The following is a 19,723-nucleotide window of genomic DNA, read 5'->3' on the forward strand; positions in this document are numbered from 1 at the left end:
TATCACAGGGCACAGTACGGAGCATAGACCGGGAGGACCAGAAGCTGGAGAGGCATCAGTTCACCTCCTGGTACCGAACCCCCTACCGCTCCACTCCACCATCTCTGCACCCATTGAGGGATCAATAGTTATTCTTCTTCAGGAGTACTCAAGCTGCCACTTATATACTACTATATTTTCAGCTGTTTGGTGGGTTTGATTTGTGGTACAGTACTGTATGTGATGGGAAGTTCCAGAGAAGCAGAGAGCACTTAAGAGGATGTGCAAATCAATTACTAAAGGACATAGAAAGCCTGTGTTTAGTATGTAAATAACAATGACCTGTCCTCACATGGTCAGACGTGAAAAACGAGTCTCAGACAAAGTCTACAAAGCTAAATATTTAATGGCGACATTTCACAAACAGATCCGTCCTCTCCAGGCTCTTCTTCACTGACTTACGAGAGAAAAGTGATTTACATTGTCATTGAAAATAAAGTATGTACGTAATACTAAAAAGAATTAAACATATACTGCTTCAAAACTGAACAACCGTGTAAAACCAGTCGCAAACAGAGCACACAGGAATCTGGATGTCACGAGTACGGTGGAAACAAAACCAAGCATCAACATAATGACTGTTCCAAAAAACTGCTTCGCTGAATTTACGGTACTTTAGTTTCTGTCCATCCCTGACTCACTCACACAAGTGTTTTCAGTTACCTCGGCTAGGAAGACCTCTTCTCAGGTTGAAGTTAGAGTTGTAGTGAGGACAAACTTTATTTGTCCTGCCTAAAGAGAGCGGCATCTATATATCTGTGTTGAGTTTGATCTATGTTCCCTTTTATTTCTATGCTTTGTACACAAAAATCCCCAAAGAGTTACAGACAGTATAACTGAACCCACCTGTGTACAGGACCTTAAACATGACGCGTGTGTGTCAATTAGGTTTTTTAGATCTTTTTTTTTGGAGTTAAACTGGACTATAGAAAAAAAAAAAGGTCTGGCATTGAATTAACAAAATCACAATTTAAAAAAAAAAGAAAAAAGTTTGATTTGGCATCCCCCACCACACTGGAATAAAACAACAAATCACATTTCTTTCGGCTGGTCGATCTCGTGAACAAACAGGTGATATCTGGATAAACCATAAAACCAAAAAAACAAGACGCTGATCCATAAATTTCACGTTCAGAGAGGTCGCGTATATCAAATGTGTAAAAATCACCTTCATATATGAGAGAGAGAGAGAGAGAGAGAGAGAGAGAGAGAGAGAGAGAGAAAATGCTGTCTGCTGCTGTCAAGGTGAAAAACACAGTTTTGTATATGAACACTGAGAATGCAGTTATACGTTTATGAAAAGACCGTGTGTGTTCACACGAGACGCGAGCTATATCTTGATGCGAAAGGCGGTGGCCTGTGAGCTGGGGGGCTCGGTGGTGGAGGTGGACTGTGCGGTGGACTTGAACAGAGCTTTGAGGATGGTCTGGGGGTCCACCTCTGGGGTGGGCTGAGAGGAGGCTCGCTGACCGGCGGGGCGAGACAAGGAGGGGGGCAGGCCGTCTTTTTTTGTACTGCCGCCTGCGCCGGGAGTATCGCTGAGCCTCCTGTGGGAGTCGAGGAGAGAGGGTGAGATGTCAAAACCATGCAAAACAGCTATTTTTTAAAGCTACAAACACAGGAGCCAATGGCATTCATGTTTTCATGTAAGGCTTTCTTAATTACGTCAGATCTTTTATCAAAACTTAACGTGACTGGTCAATTGGAAACACAATCCACAGCCTGAGCTGAATAATCCAATCACCAAATGTCTTCTCTGAGTAACTGCTTCATCAAAAGGCAGCTCAGTGCGACTCTGAATGAGCTTGTCAAACACTGATTTAAATGAGAAAACAAACAAACCCGGCCCGGACATTCAAATGTTCTTTATACTTAATAAATAAAAAGGTTAATGTGAATTCCAGTCACTCAGGTTATGAGGCAAATTACAGCTGGTAGGAAATATGCAAAATAAAGCATGTCCGAGTGAACAAAGTCAAATACGTCTTAATTTGAAATGAAGGAAAGAAGCCTCACGGGCGTACTTACAATAGAATGGGCTGATCAGAAGTGATGACATTTCCCTGAATATGAAGGTTACACTTCATGGGTTGGCCTGGAGGCGGACAGGAGGAAAGATAATTCAAATTTAAATAATACGACTAATAAAAAAAACACACACGATACACAGAAACAGTCTCAGTGATGCTAACTACCCTTCGTGTTTATGCAGACCTCATTATCCTGCAGAACAGAAGTTAGAGCCTACAAACACACAGAGAGCAGGTTGATGCGTGCATCCTTGCCACTGGCACTCACCGTCCAGGCAGCGGTTGTTGTACTTTCTGTACGCGCTCACGGCGTCCTCTTTACGTACAAACACCACTTCGGCCACGCCCACCTTCACCAGCCGCGCTCGTTTCAGGGCGCCGCACACGCAGAACAGTTCCTGTGGACAAACACACGACGGATGAGTCACCGTGTATCATTTTAATATTAAACATATCAACACATACGGTTACATGTGATCAGTGTGATTTACTCACAACTATGTCTTCCTCTGTGACCCGGGGATGCAGGTTGTTCACCGTTATTTTTGTCCCCTCCAAAGGACTGAACACAGGCTGGAGAGAAACGAACCACACCATCAAACATTTGCAAACACAGTGGTAATGTTTACAAGCCAAATATCTCATCCTGATTATATTACAGTTACAGCCACCATCATGAAGTAATCAGCTTATAAAACCAATGTGGGTGAGGCATCGCGGGAGTAAAGGTGTATTCCTGGGAGAGCTACAGCAGCGATGTTTACCTGAGGAGGGGTAGGAGCTGTCGTGCTGGTTTCTGCTGCACTTTGCTGCAGAGTCCTTGAGACCGGTTGTAAGGCTGCGGCCGAGGACCGGGCAGCGGCCATGCTGGTGTTGGGCCGGGTGGGAGCCACGGGAACAGGAGGACGCGGCGCCGTGTAGGCATCGTTTTTAACCACCTTGGTGATTGGGGCGGACATGGAAAACGTGGAGCCCACCGAACCAGGCTGTATGAAACAAAGAAACGGAAGGTTAAATAATAATTCAAGTAGGTGTTTGAGTGTTTGTTTAAATCGTGTATGAGGTCTTACCCGTGATTGTAGCATACTGTTAGCAGTAGTGATCTTTATTTGTTTACTGGAGATGCCATCGTGCTCATTTGAGACAGGCTGGAGGAGACAAAATACTCCGTGTTAGTACTCTTATAGAGTCATCAACACAAGAACGCTTACACTCAAGAAGAAAAGTCAACCCTACCTGTGTAGCTGGACGTATTCCACTTAACATTCCTACTGGACGTTGCTGAAAAAAGAAACAACAGTAAGCATATCAATGTGATTTTACACCTCGACGAGTATACACACATGCAGGCTGTTTCACTGATCTCACCTGGATGGTCTTGGTTATTTTTAAGGGTGGTGCAGTGGCTGCCTGTGTCTGTGTCCCTCCAATGCTCCGCTTGAGGCTCAGCCTATCACGAGCGTCCATCATCCTCTTATTATTGCTCAGCTGTGGCGTCGCGCCGCCCCTCAAATTCAGTCCTTGTACATTAGGGGAAAACTGCCTTACATTCACACCGGCGAGACCGCTGTTGGTGTGTATCTGTATCTGTGGCACGAGTGTCTGGGTCTGTAGCTGGTGCGTTACTGCGGTTTTCTGCACGGTCTGTGCGGGGACGCCGAACTGATTCTGCCCCTGTTTGCGCGAGTTGATCATCTGACGAGCGTCCTGCACTCCTCCGGCCGCCCCCCTGCCACGGATTTTGAAGCGAGCGTCTTTCTGACCCAGCTTTTCTCTGGCATCCTTTACTGGAAACCCTGAAGGGGAAACAGGAGGAAGAAGATTAAGAATGAGCTAAAGACATAACACACAGTCAGTTAGTTTCCGGTGATAATAGGGCATAAACGATGACGCATTTTTAAGCGTGAAGGCATAACGGTGACCCTTACCTGCTCCTCCTCCTCCACCACCTCCTCCTCCAAGCCGCTGTCTGACATCATTAACCCCAATCTTCTGCCTGGCATCAAAGCTTTTGCCGACGCCTCCTGCTCCTCGTCCAAACATTGGTCTGAGAGAATGAACACATTTTAAAATTAAATTAAGGTTGTTGCTTTAGACTATCTGACATGTAAACTGCACACCAAAGATTATGTTTTTCGTAAAACATGGGAACCCTTTTCGTCTTTATCTTATCTTTATGGGATGACTACAGAATGTCTTGCCTGTACAAAGTTGAATCTGAGTTGGCATGTGAGCCAAATGTATGTTATATGTGTTTTTGTTGTATGTTGTATGTGTGTTCTGTTTTATTTCTTGACAAAAGAGAAAAGGGTTCAAGGAATCTTTATTGTTCCCTAAAGGAAATTTGTTGGGCAGCAGCAGACGTAACATAAATAACACAACAAAGGTGACAACAGTCAGTAAAAGACAAAACACATACAAGTTCCACATCTCATGTTGTGTTATTAAAAAAGCCCATAGCAGCAGGAACAACAGAGTTTTAGTGTCTAGTTGTTCTGCGTTTAGGCAGACAGGCCTGAATGTGCCCTCCCTAAGGGTCCTAGTCTCATTAGGAATGGAACGATGCATCGTGACACGATTAAAAATCGGTACAAATCCGTGACGATTTGCACCGATTGACAGAAGGATTAGGAGTAGGATATGTTCTTTTTCTTTTTGGTAATCGGTTATAAAAAGTCACTGGTTGGTGATTCATTTGTTCAACGTCAAGTCACGTGATTTTAGGTCAGTACGTAGGTACGGAGCACAGAACGAGGGAAGAGATGGCGACGGTAGAAAATAGCTTTGAAACAGAGGATGCACCGAACGGTTTGAAATCACCTGTGTGGTGGCATTTTGGATTCCCTATATAAACAGATACAACCGGTGAGAAATGGACAGACAAAACCAAAAACAGCAACATGCAGCAACAAATCAGCTGCCAAAGTAACGTTACGCCAGTTAACACCAGTTTCTAAAGAAAGATATTTTTCATGATGACCATGTAAGTTTCACTTTTTATAAGAGAACACAAACTGTTTGAGAGTTTCTATAAAGAAGATTTGTTTCCCCTACAAATAAAAAGATAATTTTATTTGGTCATAATTTGTCTGTAGCTCATTTTGATTAAAAAAAATAAATAAATCGTATCGTGGACAAAAAAATCGTGAACCGTATATTGAGTGTATCGTTACATCCCTGAGTCTCATAAGTATTTTAATCAGTCAGAGGGTTGCTGGGCAGTTTAGCCACACACCTGAACTCTGTACTGCAGCCTGTTTCTTTTTGTTTTGTTTTTAAGAGTCAGGGCCCCAAACCAGCTCACGACAGCAAACACAGTAACAATAAAACATCCTCCTAAAAGCCTCTTCGACATTAAATGGTGCTATAGCATCAGGACAGTGAAATTAGTTCCCACATGTTCTCGTCCTGTGTGTTTAACATATTAACACATTTATTCAAGACGAGGCAGCAAAACACGACACGAAATATCATCACCGTGTCTGTCGAGTGAGGCTACAAACGTTAAGGCAGAGTTTCAGCTTCCCGCGCCACCTTTAGTTTGGTTTATTTTGGTGTTTTTGTTGAGTATTTAACACATTTACCGGATTTACCGACGCGGCGGCCTACATCTAACCCCAGCTAACGTTAGCCTAGCCTTCGCTGCAGAGGCTCAACAAGCTGCCAAACAAGCTCACAGCTCGCAGCTCCGCGTTTGGAAATGTCGCTACAAGCAGCTGCGAGCTTTATGAAACAAGTCGTGTGCGTGCGGTGAGAGTTTTCTCACCGTTTAGCTGGAGCCTTCAGGTTAATGCCGCGCTGTCGTATCACTTCATCCAAAGAGACGTCTGCCATTTTCTCTCACACCGACTCACTGCGCATGCGCCGAGAGACGAGAGGCGTTTTTTTTGTTTGTTTCTTTAGCGCGCACTAACGGAAGCCGGCACGCGCACCATCACGGATTTACGATATATATATTGTCGTTTTATTTACTTATTTATTTATCACGTGTTTTATAATTAATAATCGACGTGGATTAATCTTAAAAGACACCACACTACGCTGATTAAGAGCGTCATATTAAAAAATAAATAAATCTGCGCTCGATTACTCTTGACAAAATGCAAATGAGATACATGAATGGGGTACCCGTGAGCCTTTGCGGCCAGATTCTTACAACAAATATCACTTTTTTTAAGCAACAAACATAATTACAATCAAAAACAAAACTCCAACCCTTAATGTTTACAACGCGTTCAGTGTTAGATAGCGAGCAACTCGACGCTGTTGGTAGAAACTGTGTTCGACACCGTGACTGAGGACACCTGGGCACCGTGTCTATACCGGTCCTCGACGATCAGCTGGTCATGCCTTAAACTGATGAGTAAGGAAAATAACGACGCGGGGTGACGCCCGTGTCCTCGTTCAACTTACGAGATCAATTTTTGAAAGGGCTCAGGTCTGCCTGCTGAGGTGACTCGCCTACTTTGCGAGATGCCTCGTGGGACTAGGACCTTCCCCGACCCCCTTACCTGTTCAAAAATAATTAATTATTACAAAGTACAAAGCAGTGTCTCACTGACGTGCACCAACTTATAGTGTGTTAGACTCTCTGTGGTACAGTACACACTAAGATGCTCTATAATAATTCATACAGTGTCTACAGTCACATTTAACTGTTTAATTAAACATATTGTATGTATGTTTATATTATTTAATAGTTGACTTTTTTACTTAAAAAACCCTACTTGGCAATAAATCTATGATGCAAACATATATATATATATATAAGGTATATATATATATACCTTTTATTTTTTATGTTTATGTTTTGTGTTTTTTATGTTATGTTTGCTTTATAATAATTCATACAGTGTCTACAGTCACATTTAACTATACAGCTATTTTTATTTTAAAACATAGATTAGATTAGATTAGATTCAATTAGATTTACTTTATTCATCCCACCACGGGGAAATTTACTTGTTACAGCAGCAGAGGAAAGTGTAGCATACACTACAGAATTAAAAAATGTAGAAAAGGCAAAAAACAACAATAAACAGACAGAAATATATAAAACCTACAACAATAAACACGAAAAACTTCAAAACAGACAAGTACTGAGGATAAAAGTGGCATGATGTATTGTATGTGTGTTTATATTATTTAAAAGTTTTTATCTTCCTTATATTTTTATTTTTTTTAAAAACCTACTTGGCAATAAATATAAATATATATATCTTTTATTTTTTATGTTTTGTGTTTTTTATGTTATGTTTGCGCCTACCTGTCACGGCCCTCGTCTTTTAAACTGATATTTATCTCTATACCTGTGTGTAACAATTGAGAGAAAAATGAGCCGGAGTCAAATTCCTCGTGTGTGTACACACACACACCTGGCAGGTAGGTCAAATATCACTTTTTTTTACGCTACAAACATTTTACCGTCAGCACCAACACTCCACACTCCATAGTAACAAAGTCTTTAAATGTCAGATATCACCGTGACTGAGGACACCTGGGCACCGTGTCTATACCGGTCTTCGACAGACAACTGGTCATGCCTTAAACTGATGAGTAAGGAAAATAACGACGCGGGGTGACGCCCGTGTCCTCGTTCAACTTACGAGATCAATTTTTGAAAGGGCTCAGGTCTGCCTGCTGAGGTGACTCGCCTACTTTGCGAGATGCCTCGTGGGACTAGGACCTTGCCCGACCCCCTTACCTGTTCCAAAACAATTCATTATTACAATAGGTACAAAGCAGTGTCTCACTGACCTACACTAAGTTATAGTACAGTACACACTAAGATGCTCTATAATGATTCATAGTGTCTAAAGTCACATTTAACTGCTATTTTTATTTTAAAACATATTGTGTATTTTATTATTTATTTACTTAACAATTGATTTTTTAAATCTTCCTTATATTTTTACTTAAAAACCCTTATTGGCAATAAATCTATAATGCATATATATATATATATATATATATAGAATATATATAGAATATATATAATATATACCTTTTATTTGTTTTCAGTGTATAAGACTCCTGTGGTACAGTACACACAAAGATGCTCTATAAATGCATACAGTGTGTACCAGTCACATTTATTTGTTTTTGTTTCAGTTTCTATTTCGGATTGTATAAAAGTATAAAAAAAGTTTTCTTATTTGTAAGAAATCTTAGCACAGGTAAATTTAAAATACCTGCACATTTAAAATATTCGAACATTAACCTGGTAAATACTGAACAGCTCTTTTAAATTTAATTATTTTTTTATATAATTATTTCATAATGTTGTATTACAATAAACACGGTTATATTATGTATAACTGAATTTGGCCGCTATAACACTAATGTTGTGCTATTTCTTATGCGTAGGGGGGACGTGGAACGGGGAAAACTCCAACTCCCATGATGCCTTCGGGCAGCACAGATCTTTAATCATCGCCGCCGCTGCCTCCCGTCGCCGTGTGAGGAGAAATGGCTGCAGCTCTGTCCCGTGCCCTCAAACTGCCCGGTAAGACGTGATAACGGTAACGTTATTATCAAATGAAACGTTTAACGGACGATTTACCGAAAACAGCACGAGTCTGTGTGAGCGCGCGTTGTTTTTATTCATTATGCGGTTGATTCATTTTGATGCGGCGTTAGCTTCTGCACGGTAGCATCCCGGGTTAATAAACATGTTGTTTAAATGTTATAATTAAATATTTTAATGTGGATTTATGAAGCTGCAGTGTGATGACAGCGTGACGTTAAAGCGCCTCTCAGATAGCTGCAGGCTAACAGGCTGACCCGAGTAAACAAGCTTCATAATATATTAATTATATCATAATATATCATATCATATTATTATATCATAATATATCATATTATATTAAACTGTACATGTCTGACTTTCTGTCTTTAAATGAATAAAACATTTCAGATACAATATAAAATATATTTGGCTTTAAACAGGCTACAATATATATCTGTATTTATTTATTACATTTAAATAACCTTTATGTAACCATTATAAAATGTTTTATTATAATAAGCAGTAGAATAAAGGATGTATTATAGATCAAAACGATGACAACAGTAACTTTACTCTTAGTAGCAAATGTATTATTATTATTATTATTATTATAGAGACTTGGCTTGGGAACCGGTTGGTTGGTGGTTCAAGTCCAGTATGGAACAAAGTATGACTGGCTGCCCATCACTTCACCACCTCTCTCCACATTTGCATGTGAACCAGGTGTACATAAACGTGTGTGTGTGTGTATTTCAGGTTAAAATGCATGTAATCCCCCTCCAGGGATTAATAAAAGTATCTCTTCTATTACTGCCTTCTGTAATCAAGCATGCGTTACATGCAGAGAAGTGCCCTGTGCTAGAAATATAAATAAAATATGTATTAATTGCTTTAATTACGTAAAATCTTTAAGAAGTACTTGAGTGAAATGCATTATTGGACTTTGAGAGCCTAACCTACTCTTATTTATTACATCTTAAAACCTTTAAATAACCTTTATGTAATCATTATGATATGTATTTTTATAACTGGCAGTAGTAAAAAGATGTATTACAGATAAAAATGATTATATGTTATATTATGTTAGACAGTACTTGAGTGAAATGTAGTATTGGACATTAAGTTTCAAGTTTCAGGTCAGCTTTATTGTCAACACTGCCATGTGTACAGGATAAACAAAGAACTGAAATATCGTTTCCATCATATTTCCGGTGCAAACAAGTAATAAACATCAAATATGAAATATATACAATATAAAATAAGTCTAAAAAAGTACGACAAATATAAAAAGATATAAACTGAGCCTAACCTAGAGAGGAAGAAGTAATGCTGGGTCATATCTCAAATGCACTGAGAATATATTAGTTATTGTGTATCAATAAATTATCAGCAGTATTCCAGCCATACTCTGACGTAGTGACAGGACAGGACTCCGTGTCTCTGCAGGGAAGAAGGGCTCGGACCTCGGGGAGTACGACCCTCTCACCCAAGCAGACAGCGAGGACGAAAGCGAAGAGGATGACCTCGTGCTTAACTACCCCCGAAACGGCCTCGGCAGGGACTGCCTGGGCACGGGCTCCTCGAAACTGCGGGGCGGCCGATCCGGGAGGCTCGTGGGAGCCGAAGACGAGGCGCAGGAGGACGAGGAGGAAGAGGAGGACGAGTGGAGGGAACGACTCCCCAGCAGATCCAGGCAGGACAGAGACGACATGAAGGGCATGCAGTACTGGAGCCACAGGGACTCTGGCAGGGACAGATCCGGGGAGGACAGAGGGGGGTCTGGATCACTGGGGGGTTCTGGGCTGGGGGTTCACAGCGCTGAGGCGGAAGAAAAGAGGATAAGGATGAAGAACGCCGTCCGGAGCGCGTTCTTTCTGGTGCCGCTGCTCTGTGCCACATTGCTCGTGCTGCTGTGTGCGTTCCTGATACCGTGCCAGAAAGAAGATCTGGAAGAGAGGATGCAGTGGGAGAGAGCGCTGGGAGATGCAGGAGGTAAGGAGCCACACAGATGTGTTTGTAAACTGTCCTAAATAATATGACGCACACCTCGAATAATGCCCACTAAACAAGGACTTACTCAGGAGTCTCTGTGGCTAGACAATACTGGCTCACCCATTAATTAGACAACTGTAATTACACAGGATCCCGAGCTTCACTCCACCCACATGTTCAGTTTCAACATGCACCGAGAAAGTGTTTGGCAAACTCCACAGTATTGTGTCTTTAATGAACACATAGATACTTCATTTCTCTTCTGCGTTGTGATTTACACATTTTTCTTCAGGATGTACGTCAGCAGAACACGTTCATCCTTCGCTCATTAAAAAAACACAACCTTACGACTGGTGGGTGGATTTTGTTTGGTTTCTTCATCTAGGTGTCACTCCGCCGGCGCTTGCGTTGTGGGATATCGACGGTGATTCAGTGGAGGACGTGCTCCTGGGTGTTACTGAATGGACCAATGACACGCATCCGACCCAAGGGAACAAAAGTATGTGAGGAGTGTCTCTTAAAAGGCCGTTTAATCCTCTCGTGTTTCTCTTTCTCCTTTGTTAACCCCGTAAGCGCTGCCCCATTTCTTTTTTTATTGATTCATTATGTCCTTTTCATCAGTCTACAGTGCGGTGGCCCTGTCTGCAGTCAGCGGGCAGGTGCTGTGGAGGAAAGTCATGCGGGAGTCTGTGATGTACATCCAGTGTGGACTGCAGTACAGCGCCCAGCCGTCACCCGTGGTCCTCCTCATCGGAAAATCTGTCATCATCGCAGTCAACGGCAGCTCAGGTAGAACATGGAGCATTGACCGTGTGTACACAGCGTTTCTGCTCTTACATGGTCTCAGTCTGTCGACCTGTTATTCTGGGTGTTATGTTCATATGCACAAAGAAAAAAGTCAATAAGGACAATCCATCTGTAGCAAACCGGCTCCCTTCATTCCCCCAGGGGAGAACCTGTGGTCGCTCGTACTTAAGAACATTGAATCCCAGGCCGTGTTACTTCCAGACCTCCAGGGAGACTCAGTCCCAGATCTGCTGATAGCCACCCTGCCTGCAGACGAGGTATCGCCATGACAGCCTCCAATGCACGTACATTCAGTTACACACAGAGCTTCTACTAAAAATGATAATAAAGTCAGTGTACTCACTCACTCTTATGTAAAACACGTCGTGTTTGCATGGCTCCATCGATTCAAGGCGTGTATAGAGAGACACAGTAACAAAAATCAATGCTAATAGTACATTTCAGCTGTTTTAAAATGGACTTTCCTTCGGCCTAACACTGATCTGATCGTGAGCTCAGAGTATACGGATCATATTTCAGTGATTACACACTGCATTCTGCCGTATTCATTCCCAGGCTTTGGATCTGTCCCTGACCTTGATCTCTGGGGTGAAGGGGGTGAAGATCGGACATCCCGTGCCCTTCAACCTCACCGGACAAGGAAAGCTGATCGGTCCTCTGCTGCACGAGACACAACAAGGGGCGTATTACATCCTCTTTGGACTCGGTAAAAGAATAACCAGCAATACATGACACAGAAAATATTTTAACTGCGTTTTTTTTAAAAAGACTTTGTGTTCATTTGTTTTCCTCCAGGTAACGTAGAGGCCATCTCCCTGCACGATATCTACGTCCGTGCCACCGGCAAAATGCCAATAACTCAGGCGCTACGAAGGAAGGATCCAAGCTGGGAGGCGCTGAAGAAAACCAATTCCTCCTCCTTCATACACATTTACAGGTGACACATGGCACATGGCTCTGTTATACTGTTAAATATTAAAGCTTAATCCATGCTGATACTCATAAAATCACCAATTATTTTCAGTTTTTTAGGCGTGTTATTTGATTAAATACTGGGGAAGCATCATATTTCTATTTTCTGGGTTGTATACACAGTGAAGATAATAATAACTGGTGTAGTTCTGGTTTATTAGACAATTTACAGTGATATCATGTCCGAATCATGCCTTTGTTATCGTCTCTCTAGGGGATCTGAACGCGTAGAGTACCTGCTCCCTCTTGTGTCTGGTTTTGGCAACAACCACAACTGCCTGGACACCGTTTCCAACCTCAACGCCACCAAAAGCGACTTGGTGTTGATGTACGGCTCCAGCAAACTGTCGGCGCTCAAACAGAAGGACATGCATAAAAAATGGACCTTCAACTCGCCTCCCATTCACAGGTACAGCCCCCGCGCATCGCTGTGTCACTCTTAATTACACGTCCAACAGTGTTACATAAACCTAAATCATTTCTCTGCCCGTCGCAGCCAACCAGCCCCGGGACACTTTAATGATGACGGAGTTCTGGATCTTTTCATTCAGCATTCAGCAAACGGTGTCATGCAGGTACGACAAAGTCTCAAAGTGCTCATTAAACTTTTCATTTTGTTCTACAGTGTTGAATTGTGTGTCACTTGTCCCCTCCTCTCTGTCTCTCAGGCACTGATCATCAATGGGACAAACGGGCATAAACTGTGGACGGCAGACTTCGTGTGTCCTCGTCTTGTTTTGGAAACTTCAGCGATCTCCACCTCGACCGGCCAGTCGGTGTTCCTCTTCTGGGCCAGCGAACCCATCAGAGCGCAGAAGAACGTTACCAAGACAACCGTGAGTCTGCCGTAGAGAACGTGTATGAATCATGCACTCAGATTATTGTCTCGGAGGTATTAATGAAATGTCAATGTGTAGGTGGCACCGGGCATTGCTGCAGCTCAGCCGCTCATAAGAAAACTTTTCCTGTTGCACCCCGCGTATCCCTCAATCCTTCTGGAGCTCACCAGTACCACAGACACCGCAGTCACCTCTGCAGGTAAACGTTTAAACCTGCAGACTGAGATCTGTGTGTGTCATGAGTTCTTAAACACATGTTCAAGTTACTGTTTTACCTCCTCCATCATCTCTGATAGTGAGCTACCAGGAGCGGCAGAAAGACGCCACCTACATCACCGTATCCTCCCGACCCACACTTGACTCGGAGCCGGGCGCTCGCATAGTCAAGAGCATGAGCCTCAGAGCCGCTATCGCCAAAGGACAAATAGTGAGATTAAAGGAGAGCGACAAGGCCGGGGAGCCCGTCAAATCCAGCACGTCAGAGGTCAAGAAGTTCTTCAGGCGTCTGTCCTTTAAACACCAGGTGAGAAACAGCCCGGCCGTATGTTTCTTACATGTGAGTCGTGTTTGATTATTAAATCTCTCCTCACTGTGTTGCTTTCTTTAGTGATGAGCCACCACTGCTGCCACACTCTGTGTCATAGGACGCGGTACAAACTGGAAGGACTCACGTGAGGACAAAAGGGACTAAAGTTGCGGGCAGCTCTGCACTGAAGAGACACTGAAGAGTCTTGTTTGGTTCACTTAGTATGAATTTATGGTACTTGAAGAGATTTCTTTTGTGTAAAAAGGATGATTTGATCTGTATTTTATTTGATATTCTGTTTGTACAGTGAAAATGCTTATTTAATTTATTTAACTTGCTTTCGAGGGAGTCTTTGATATTTTAACTGAGTGTTTATGCTCGATGGCAGACGTGTAACTTTATACAGTAGTTTATTACTGACTGAAGCACAATAATGCTGATGAACGAGTCTGTACATGTGTTTACAGTATGCATCACTCATATTATTACTCCTCGTCGTGGTGTCATCCTCCAGTCACATGCAGCTTTTGTCATAACAGTGTTTTTTTCTGCTCATCAACAACTTACATAGGGAGTGTGTAAATATTTAATGCTGTACAGTATTTATTGTTTTTTTTTTAAGTTGTGTTATGTTGTCAGATTTTTTTTGAATTTTTTAATGGTACTATAATAATCAGTTGTTTTTCTTCACAATATGTGGCTGCTAAAGTTCCTGGCATTTTAAATGTAAGCTGCAACATATCGCAAGAGAAAGAATGAACATCAGTTCTTACTGCATCCCGCATCCGAGTGTCTGTCGAACTTTTTACACCGCGTACCGCCTCAGAAAACATCTTCAAGTATGTAGGTCGACCCTGATCACTTTATTCCTAATAGAAAGATTAAATCCTGAACAGAACAGAGCTCATTTCTCATGATCTGCCTAATATTTCCTGTCTGGAGCCACGATTGCAGCGATTTTAAACTATTAATTTAACCTCCTACCGCTTACTGCCTCGTGTCACCTTTTAACTAATCATCCATGCAGGCACTGCACAAATGATATTGAAACAAGATATTTCAGGAGTGTGTCTGGTTTAATATGTTTCAAATTATTTTTATTTCACTTTATTTCTCCAAATAACACCACAGGAAAGTCTGGGCATCCTGTGTTGTTCATTTCAACCTTTATTTCACTGTCTGCAGAGTTTAATTCATAGAAAATAGTGCAAGAAAGTGGTTTTTGTATCATTATAATCATTATTAGGAAAGGACAGTGCTGTTGCGTGACAGTACCGCGGGGTGGCGCTGTCTCACCTGCAGCTGTTTTTCCGCATTGCTGCTGTCGACATGGCGTCGGCCCTCGGTCGTCTTGCCCGGGCACTGTCAGTCCGCAGAAACGGCCGCACCGCCCGGCTGACACCCTCCACCGAGCCCCGGAGGACGGTGACACCCGCCCGGACAGCTGTGTGCACTTCATCCGGAGCCATTCTGCCCAAACCCAAGAAGGTGAGTGCTGCTCTGAAGGCTCGGTGTGTGTCTGTGTGTGACACAAGCTGCTCTGTATGAACTAATGTGTGTGTAAGCAGACCCCCTTCGGCCTGATCCGGATCGCTCTGGTCGTGGTGCCCTTCTTGTATGTGGGGACTCTGATCAGCAAGAACTTCGCTGCGCTGCTGGAGGAGCACGACATCTTCGTCCCTGAGGACGATGACGACGACGACTGAGAGGTGTTGCAGGCCTGTAAACAGGTATCAGCTGCTTGCATTGTGGCAAGTATAAACACACACACACACACACACACATATACACACTGTAGGGGTGTGTGTGCATGCATTGAAATGCTGATTTTTTTGCAAGACAAATCAATCATCACTCAGCTTTTTCTTTCCCTCCGCAGGTCTTGTTGTTTCGTGATCGCCTGAGCACATAAACGCCTTCCTGCTGCTCCCTCTGCTGTGTTTTCCAAGACTTAGTCATTAGACACTGAGCGAGGCTGATTGTACCGTCACTGCATGCACCAATAAAGTCTTAATAAACGGGGGAATAAGGATTGTGAAGCGGAGCACGTGCTCAAGTGCAAGTTTTGTTTTGGTGTTTGTGCACTCAACATGGTTACAACATTTCCCCTAAGTATGCTGTAGATATTACTTCTGCTTTGAGGAATAACTCATCTTGACAGTTTGTTTGTGGACAGAGGTCGCCTTCAGGCCTCAGCACACGGTTTACAGATACATAAAACTCCACATCTTACACGAGTTTTAGTTTGGAGATGTCCCCAGCAACCATCCATCCATCCGTCCATTTTCTGTAAGTGCTTCAACTCAACAGGGTCGCAAGAAGGCTGGAGCCTATCCCAGCTGACTTAGGGTCAGAGTTGATGGACACCCTGGACGAGTTGCCCGTTCTTTACGGGGCACAAACAACCAATCAAACTCACATTCACACCTACGAGTCAGCAATTAACTTCACGAGCAGCATCTCTTCAATAAAATGACACTGCTACTCACAGGAGAAGTTACTGTGAACAGCTTCTTTCTATTTAACCGTCTTCTCTCCTTGCAGAATAATAAAGAAACTGCTGTCCGTGAACTGTCCCTTTAAAAGAACCCCAACAAAACTCTGATTTTAAATTAAAGACGCACAGTCGTGAAGTATGTGGGTGTTAAAGTGTGTATTTACAGCCAAGGGGAACATCGGTCACACTGGACACAAGCTATGTAGAGAGAGGTCAGAGGTCAGGGCACAGCTACACAGTTCACGGGTCGTGACCTCGGTAGAATTTGGACAGGAAGTCGGTGGGACGAGGCTCCTCGGTCTCGTGGAAATAGCGCATCACGTGGGTCTTCTGCTTCCAGACGTTGATCGTTTCCTGGAGCTCCATCTTCCCCTTCAGATCACACAACGTACAGAACGTCAACAACAGCGTTACTCTACATCTTCAAAGGACAAAACGACTTCAGGTTAACGGCCGTTCCTACCTTAATGACCAACATGTCGATCACGCGCGGGTCCGTGACGTGCTTGTTTTTGTCGAACATCTCCTTCACTTTGTCTCTTCCCTGACGTGTTGTGATGTCCAGCTGAAACAGTGACACTGCAGAGAGACACAAAACAGAACGTCAATGTTTCATCCAGGGACTCACTTTCACTTTCACAGCATCTTTTTGAATTCTGTATATTTCTTACTGTTAAAAAAACAACCAACCTAAACCAACAGGTTCTGAAGATGTCTATAGCATTTTTGGACCATTGATCTTAACATCACATTTGAACTCCTCCTGATCATGTTTGATCTTTACATACATATGATCTCCTGCCTCATCCTGAGCAAGATTACGGGACCTTTAAAGGTGGACAGCTCCCACCCTGTAAGCCCTATGAAAACCAGCCTGTTTGTGCCTCTCACATATGAACCAGAGACAAACGTAAACAGACGTCTTGACACTTGACACATTTCATAACAATGCTCTGTAACAGCTGAGCTACAAGGGTGCTTTAAAAACCTTGCTGCCTGGTGGCACTATCTGAAACAGGACGGTCCATGTTGAAGTAAGATTAGCACGGATTAAGCTCTAATTATGGACGATATCAGGATTTTAAAAAAATCACTTTAATTTGCCAGGTATGTGTGCACATGCGGGCACAAACATCAAACATGTATAGACATAGGTACAGTTAGAAATCAGAACAGAGGTCTTGACAGGTAAACAAAAACAAGAACTATGTACACACAAAAAGGTAAATATACATATACAAATATACATATGGACATTTTCTTTAAGTAATAAATACACAGTATGCACAGTGTGAGTGTAGTGACGATATTTACAGATATTGTACAGGTGATGTTACTGACAGGTTATAACTGTTCATCACAGAGAGAGCCTTATGTTACATATTATATAGATATTTTAAAGGTATGAACGCTTCCAGTTATGACTTATGACTAGTTTAAACAGCATTATTAACACCTCTGACTGATATGGTGGAGTGAACAGTGTGTGTAAGCTGTGTTGTGGTTATGTTGGGTTATGTCATGTTGTGTTATGTCGTGTAAGCTGTGTTGTGTTATGTCGTGTTATGTCATGTTGTGTAAACTGTGTTGTGTTGTGTCGTGTTATGTCATGTTATGCCGTGTTATGTTGTTTAAGCTGTGTTGTGTCGTGTTGTGTTATGCTGTGTTATGTCATGTTGTTATGTCATGCAAGCTGTGTTGTGTTATGTTGTGTCGTGTCATGTTGTGTCGTGTTGTGTCATGTTGTGTCGTGTTGTGTCGTGTTGTGTTATGCTATGTTATGTCGTGCAAGCTGTGTTGTGTTATGTTGTGTCGTGTCATGTTGTGTCGTGTTATGTTGTGTTGTTATGTCGTGCTGTGTTATGTTGTGTCATGTTATGTTGTGCTGTGTTATTTTGTGTCATGTTATGTTGTGTTATGTCGTGTTGTGTTATGTCGTGTCATGTTATGTCGTGTCATGTTGTGTTATGTCGTGTCGTGTTATGTCGTGTCATGTTATGACGTGCTGTGTTATGTTGTGTTGTGTTATGTCGTGTTGTGTCATCTCGTGTCATGTTATGTCGTGCTGTGTTATGTTATGTCATGTCATGTCATGTTATGTCGTGTTGTGTCGTCTCGTGTCATGTTATGCCGTGCTGTGTTATGTCATGTCGTGTCATGTCGTGTTGTGTTCAGGTCTCTTGAACCTCCACAGTCTCGACCTTGACGCTCACTCCGCTCTCTAAACTCTTCAAACCGGCCGCAGCGGACACACATACCTGTGTTGGGCACCTCTCGGTACCAGGCTCGGTACAGCTCCCGGACCCTGCGCTTAGCTTCGTCCAGGTCTCGGCTTAAAATCGGTTTAACGACTTTAGCGGTGGAAGCGGCGGCTCGAGTCGCCGCGGAGGACGCCATGACTGCTGCAGCCTTTCCGGTCGCACTTGTTCGTTGGTGTTTATGTTGACAGACACTGTGGCGACACCTGGTGGACGGTTTGATACAAGAACAACAGTTTGTCAGATTTAGGGTCTTTTTACAGAATATAATTTCCATAACTGTGTTTTCATCATGAAATAAATCAAATCAGATTTTATTTGTGTAGCCCAAAGTCACAAAGTGCATCATTACAATCTGTACAGGGAGTGACACCCTCTGTCCTTAGACCCTCGATTCGAGTGAGGAAAAACTTGCCCACAAAAAAACTTTAACAGGAAAAAAAAAGGTGGAAGAAACCTCAGGAAGAGCCACAGAGGAGGGATCCCTCTCTCAGGACGGACGGGAAATCAACACAAACATATTGTACAATTACAATAAATGATAAAATGATTACAGTAGCAGTGGAACCTGTGATAGAGATAGAGAGACACAGATGCACAGCAGCAGCAAATCATCAACTAACTATAAACTGTAATGGAGATATGGCAGCAATAATGACAGTAATAATAAAATGTAGTGGACGTCGTGCAGCAGCCACGATCCATGAACAGAATAATTAGTTCCTCTTCTCGTCCACTTGAGGCTGGCTCCAGAAGTGAGTCAGTCTCCATAAGTCCCCATGTTCAAATGTCAATGTTTTGGTCTCTGTAGCTAATTTCCCCGTTCATGACAACTGTACTGAGGGTGAATTTATATACTCACCTGTTCACATTATATTAAGGCTTAAAGTTATGCAGGATTAAGAGCGTGGACGCTTTGATTGACAGGTATCATTCAGCCAATCTCAGGTCCACCGATGATCCACATCTCTGCCAATTTTTAAAGTAGTACTATCAACAGGACGGGAACCCAGCGCTGCATATTTCTTCAGAAACCTGTGGGTGACGTCACGCATACGCTGGTTGTCTTTAATACTGTCACTGATCTACAAACGTTGCAGGTCCTCCTCCATGGAGTCTGCCATGTTTCTACAGTAGGTGGACAAACCAAACCCTGGCTGAAGGAAGGGCTAATTCGCATTTTTTCCGCATGTTTCACAGCCAGCTATAGTTTTTATACTTCACGCTTTGGAAGACACTGGAAGAGTGAGTGGAG

General features: G+C 42.7%; 4 protein-coding genes and 2 non-coding genes across 8 annotated transcripts; 4 read left to right on the forward strand and 2 right to left on the reverse strand.

Annotated features, from left to right (window-relative positions):
• Nucleotides 1-367: 367 nt before the first annotated feature.
• On the reverse strand, nucleotides 368-5,965 carry poldip3 (polymerase (DNA-directed), delta interacting protein 3). Its single transcript, XM_019278217.2, has 10 exons — nucleotides 5,836-5,965; nucleotides 3,998-4,116; nucleotides 3,438-3,865; nucleotides 3,306-3,350; nucleotides 3,140-3,217; nucleotides 2,834-3,055; nucleotides 2,565-2,642; nucleotides 2,338-2,467; nucleotides 2,068-2,134; nucleotides 368-1,586 (listed from the first exon to the last, which is right to left on the reverse strand). Exons 1-10 carry the CDS (start codon nucleotides 5,901-5,903, stop codon nucleotides 1,370-1,372), a joined length of 1,452 nt encoding a protein of 483 aa, XP_019133762.1. The 5' UTR covers nucleotides 5,904-5,965; the 3' UTR covers nucleotides 368-1,369.
• Nucleotides 5,966-6,415: 450 nt separating this feature from the next.
• LOC113747192 (U12 minor spliceosomal RNA) lies at nucleotides 6,416-6,569 on the forward strand. Its single transcript, XR_003463434.1, has one exon. It is a non-coding gene; the product is annotated as a U12 minor spliceosomal RNA (small nuclear RNA).
• Nucleotides 6,570-7,608: 1,039 nt separating this feature from the next.
• LOC113747197 (U12 minor spliceosomal RNA) lies at nucleotides 7,609-7,763 on the forward strand. Its single transcript, XR_003463439.1, has one exon. It is a non-coding gene; the product is annotated as a U12 minor spliceosomal RNA (small nuclear RNA).
• A 728-nt stretch (nucleotides 7,764-8,491) lies between these two features.
• fam234b (family with sequence similarity 234 member B) lies at nucleotides 8,492-13,858 on the forward strand. Its single transcript, XM_027285816.1, has 13 exons — nucleotides 8,492-8,574; nucleotides 10,024-10,569; nucleotides 10,955-11,068; nucleotides 11,191-11,358; nucleotides 11,518-11,633; nucleotides 11,932-12,082; nucleotides 12,172-12,313; nucleotides 12,563-12,757; nucleotides 12,845-12,923; nucleotides 13,017-13,184; nucleotides 13,266-13,386; nucleotides 13,484-13,710; nucleotides 13,795-13,858. The coding sequence occupies exons 1-13, from the start codon at nucleotides 8,538-8,540 to the stop codon at nucleotides 13,795-13,797; spliced, it is 2,067 nt and encodes a 688-aa protein (XP_027141617.1). The 5' UTR covers nucleotides 8,492-8,537; the 3' UTR covers nucleotides 13,798-13,858.
• Nucleotides 13,859-14,970: 1,112 nt separating this feature from the next.
• smdt1a (single-pass membrane protein with aspartate-rich tail 1a) lies at nucleotides 14,971-16,262 on the forward strand. Of its 3 annotated transcripts, none has more exons than XM_027285819.1 (3): nucleotides 14,971-15,201; nucleotides 15,282-15,445; nucleotides 15,614-16,262. In XM_027285819.1, exons 1-2 carry the CDS (start codon nucleotides 15,043-15,045, stop codon nucleotides 15,417-15,419), a joined length of 297 nt encoding a protein of 98 aa, XP_027141620.1. In that variant the 5' UTR covers nucleotides 14,971-15,042; the 3' UTR covers nucleotides 15,420-15,445; nucleotides 15,614-16,262. The 3 variants fall into 3 exon arrangements, with proteins under 3 accessions (XP_027141620.1, XP_027141619.1, XP_010753717.2); XM_027285818.1 differs by having other exon boundaries at nucleotides 14,974-15,201; nucleotides 15,282-15,464; nucleotides 15,593-16,262; XM_010755415.3 differs by having other exon boundaries at nucleotides 14,978-15,201; nucleotides 15,282-15,443; nucleotides 15,593-16,262.
• Nucleotides 16,263-16,347: 85 nt separating this feature from the next.
• On the reverse strand, nucleotides 16,348-18,639 carry ndufa6 (NADH:ubiquinone oxidoreductase subunit A6). Its single transcript, XM_010755418.3, has 3 exons — nucleotides 18,469-18,639; nucleotides 16,674-16,789; nucleotides 16,348-16,582 (listed from the first exon to the last, which is right to left on the reverse strand). Exons 1-3 carry the CDS (start codon nucleotides 18,605-18,607, stop codon nucleotides 16,451-16,453), a joined length of 387 nt encoding a protein of 128 aa, XP_010753720.2. The 5' UTR covers nucleotides 18,608-18,639; the 3' UTR covers nucleotides 16,348-16,450.
• Between the last annotated feature and the right edge of the window lie 1,084 nt (nucleotides 18,640-19,723).

Source organism: Larimichthys crocea, chromosome XII (assembly GCF_000972845.2).
Source record: "Larimichthys crocea isolate SSNF chromosome XII, L_crocea_2.0, whole genome shotgun sequence".
Lineage (NCBI taxonomy): Eukaryota > Metazoa > Chordata > Actinopteri > Sciaenidae > Larimichthys > Larimichthys crocea.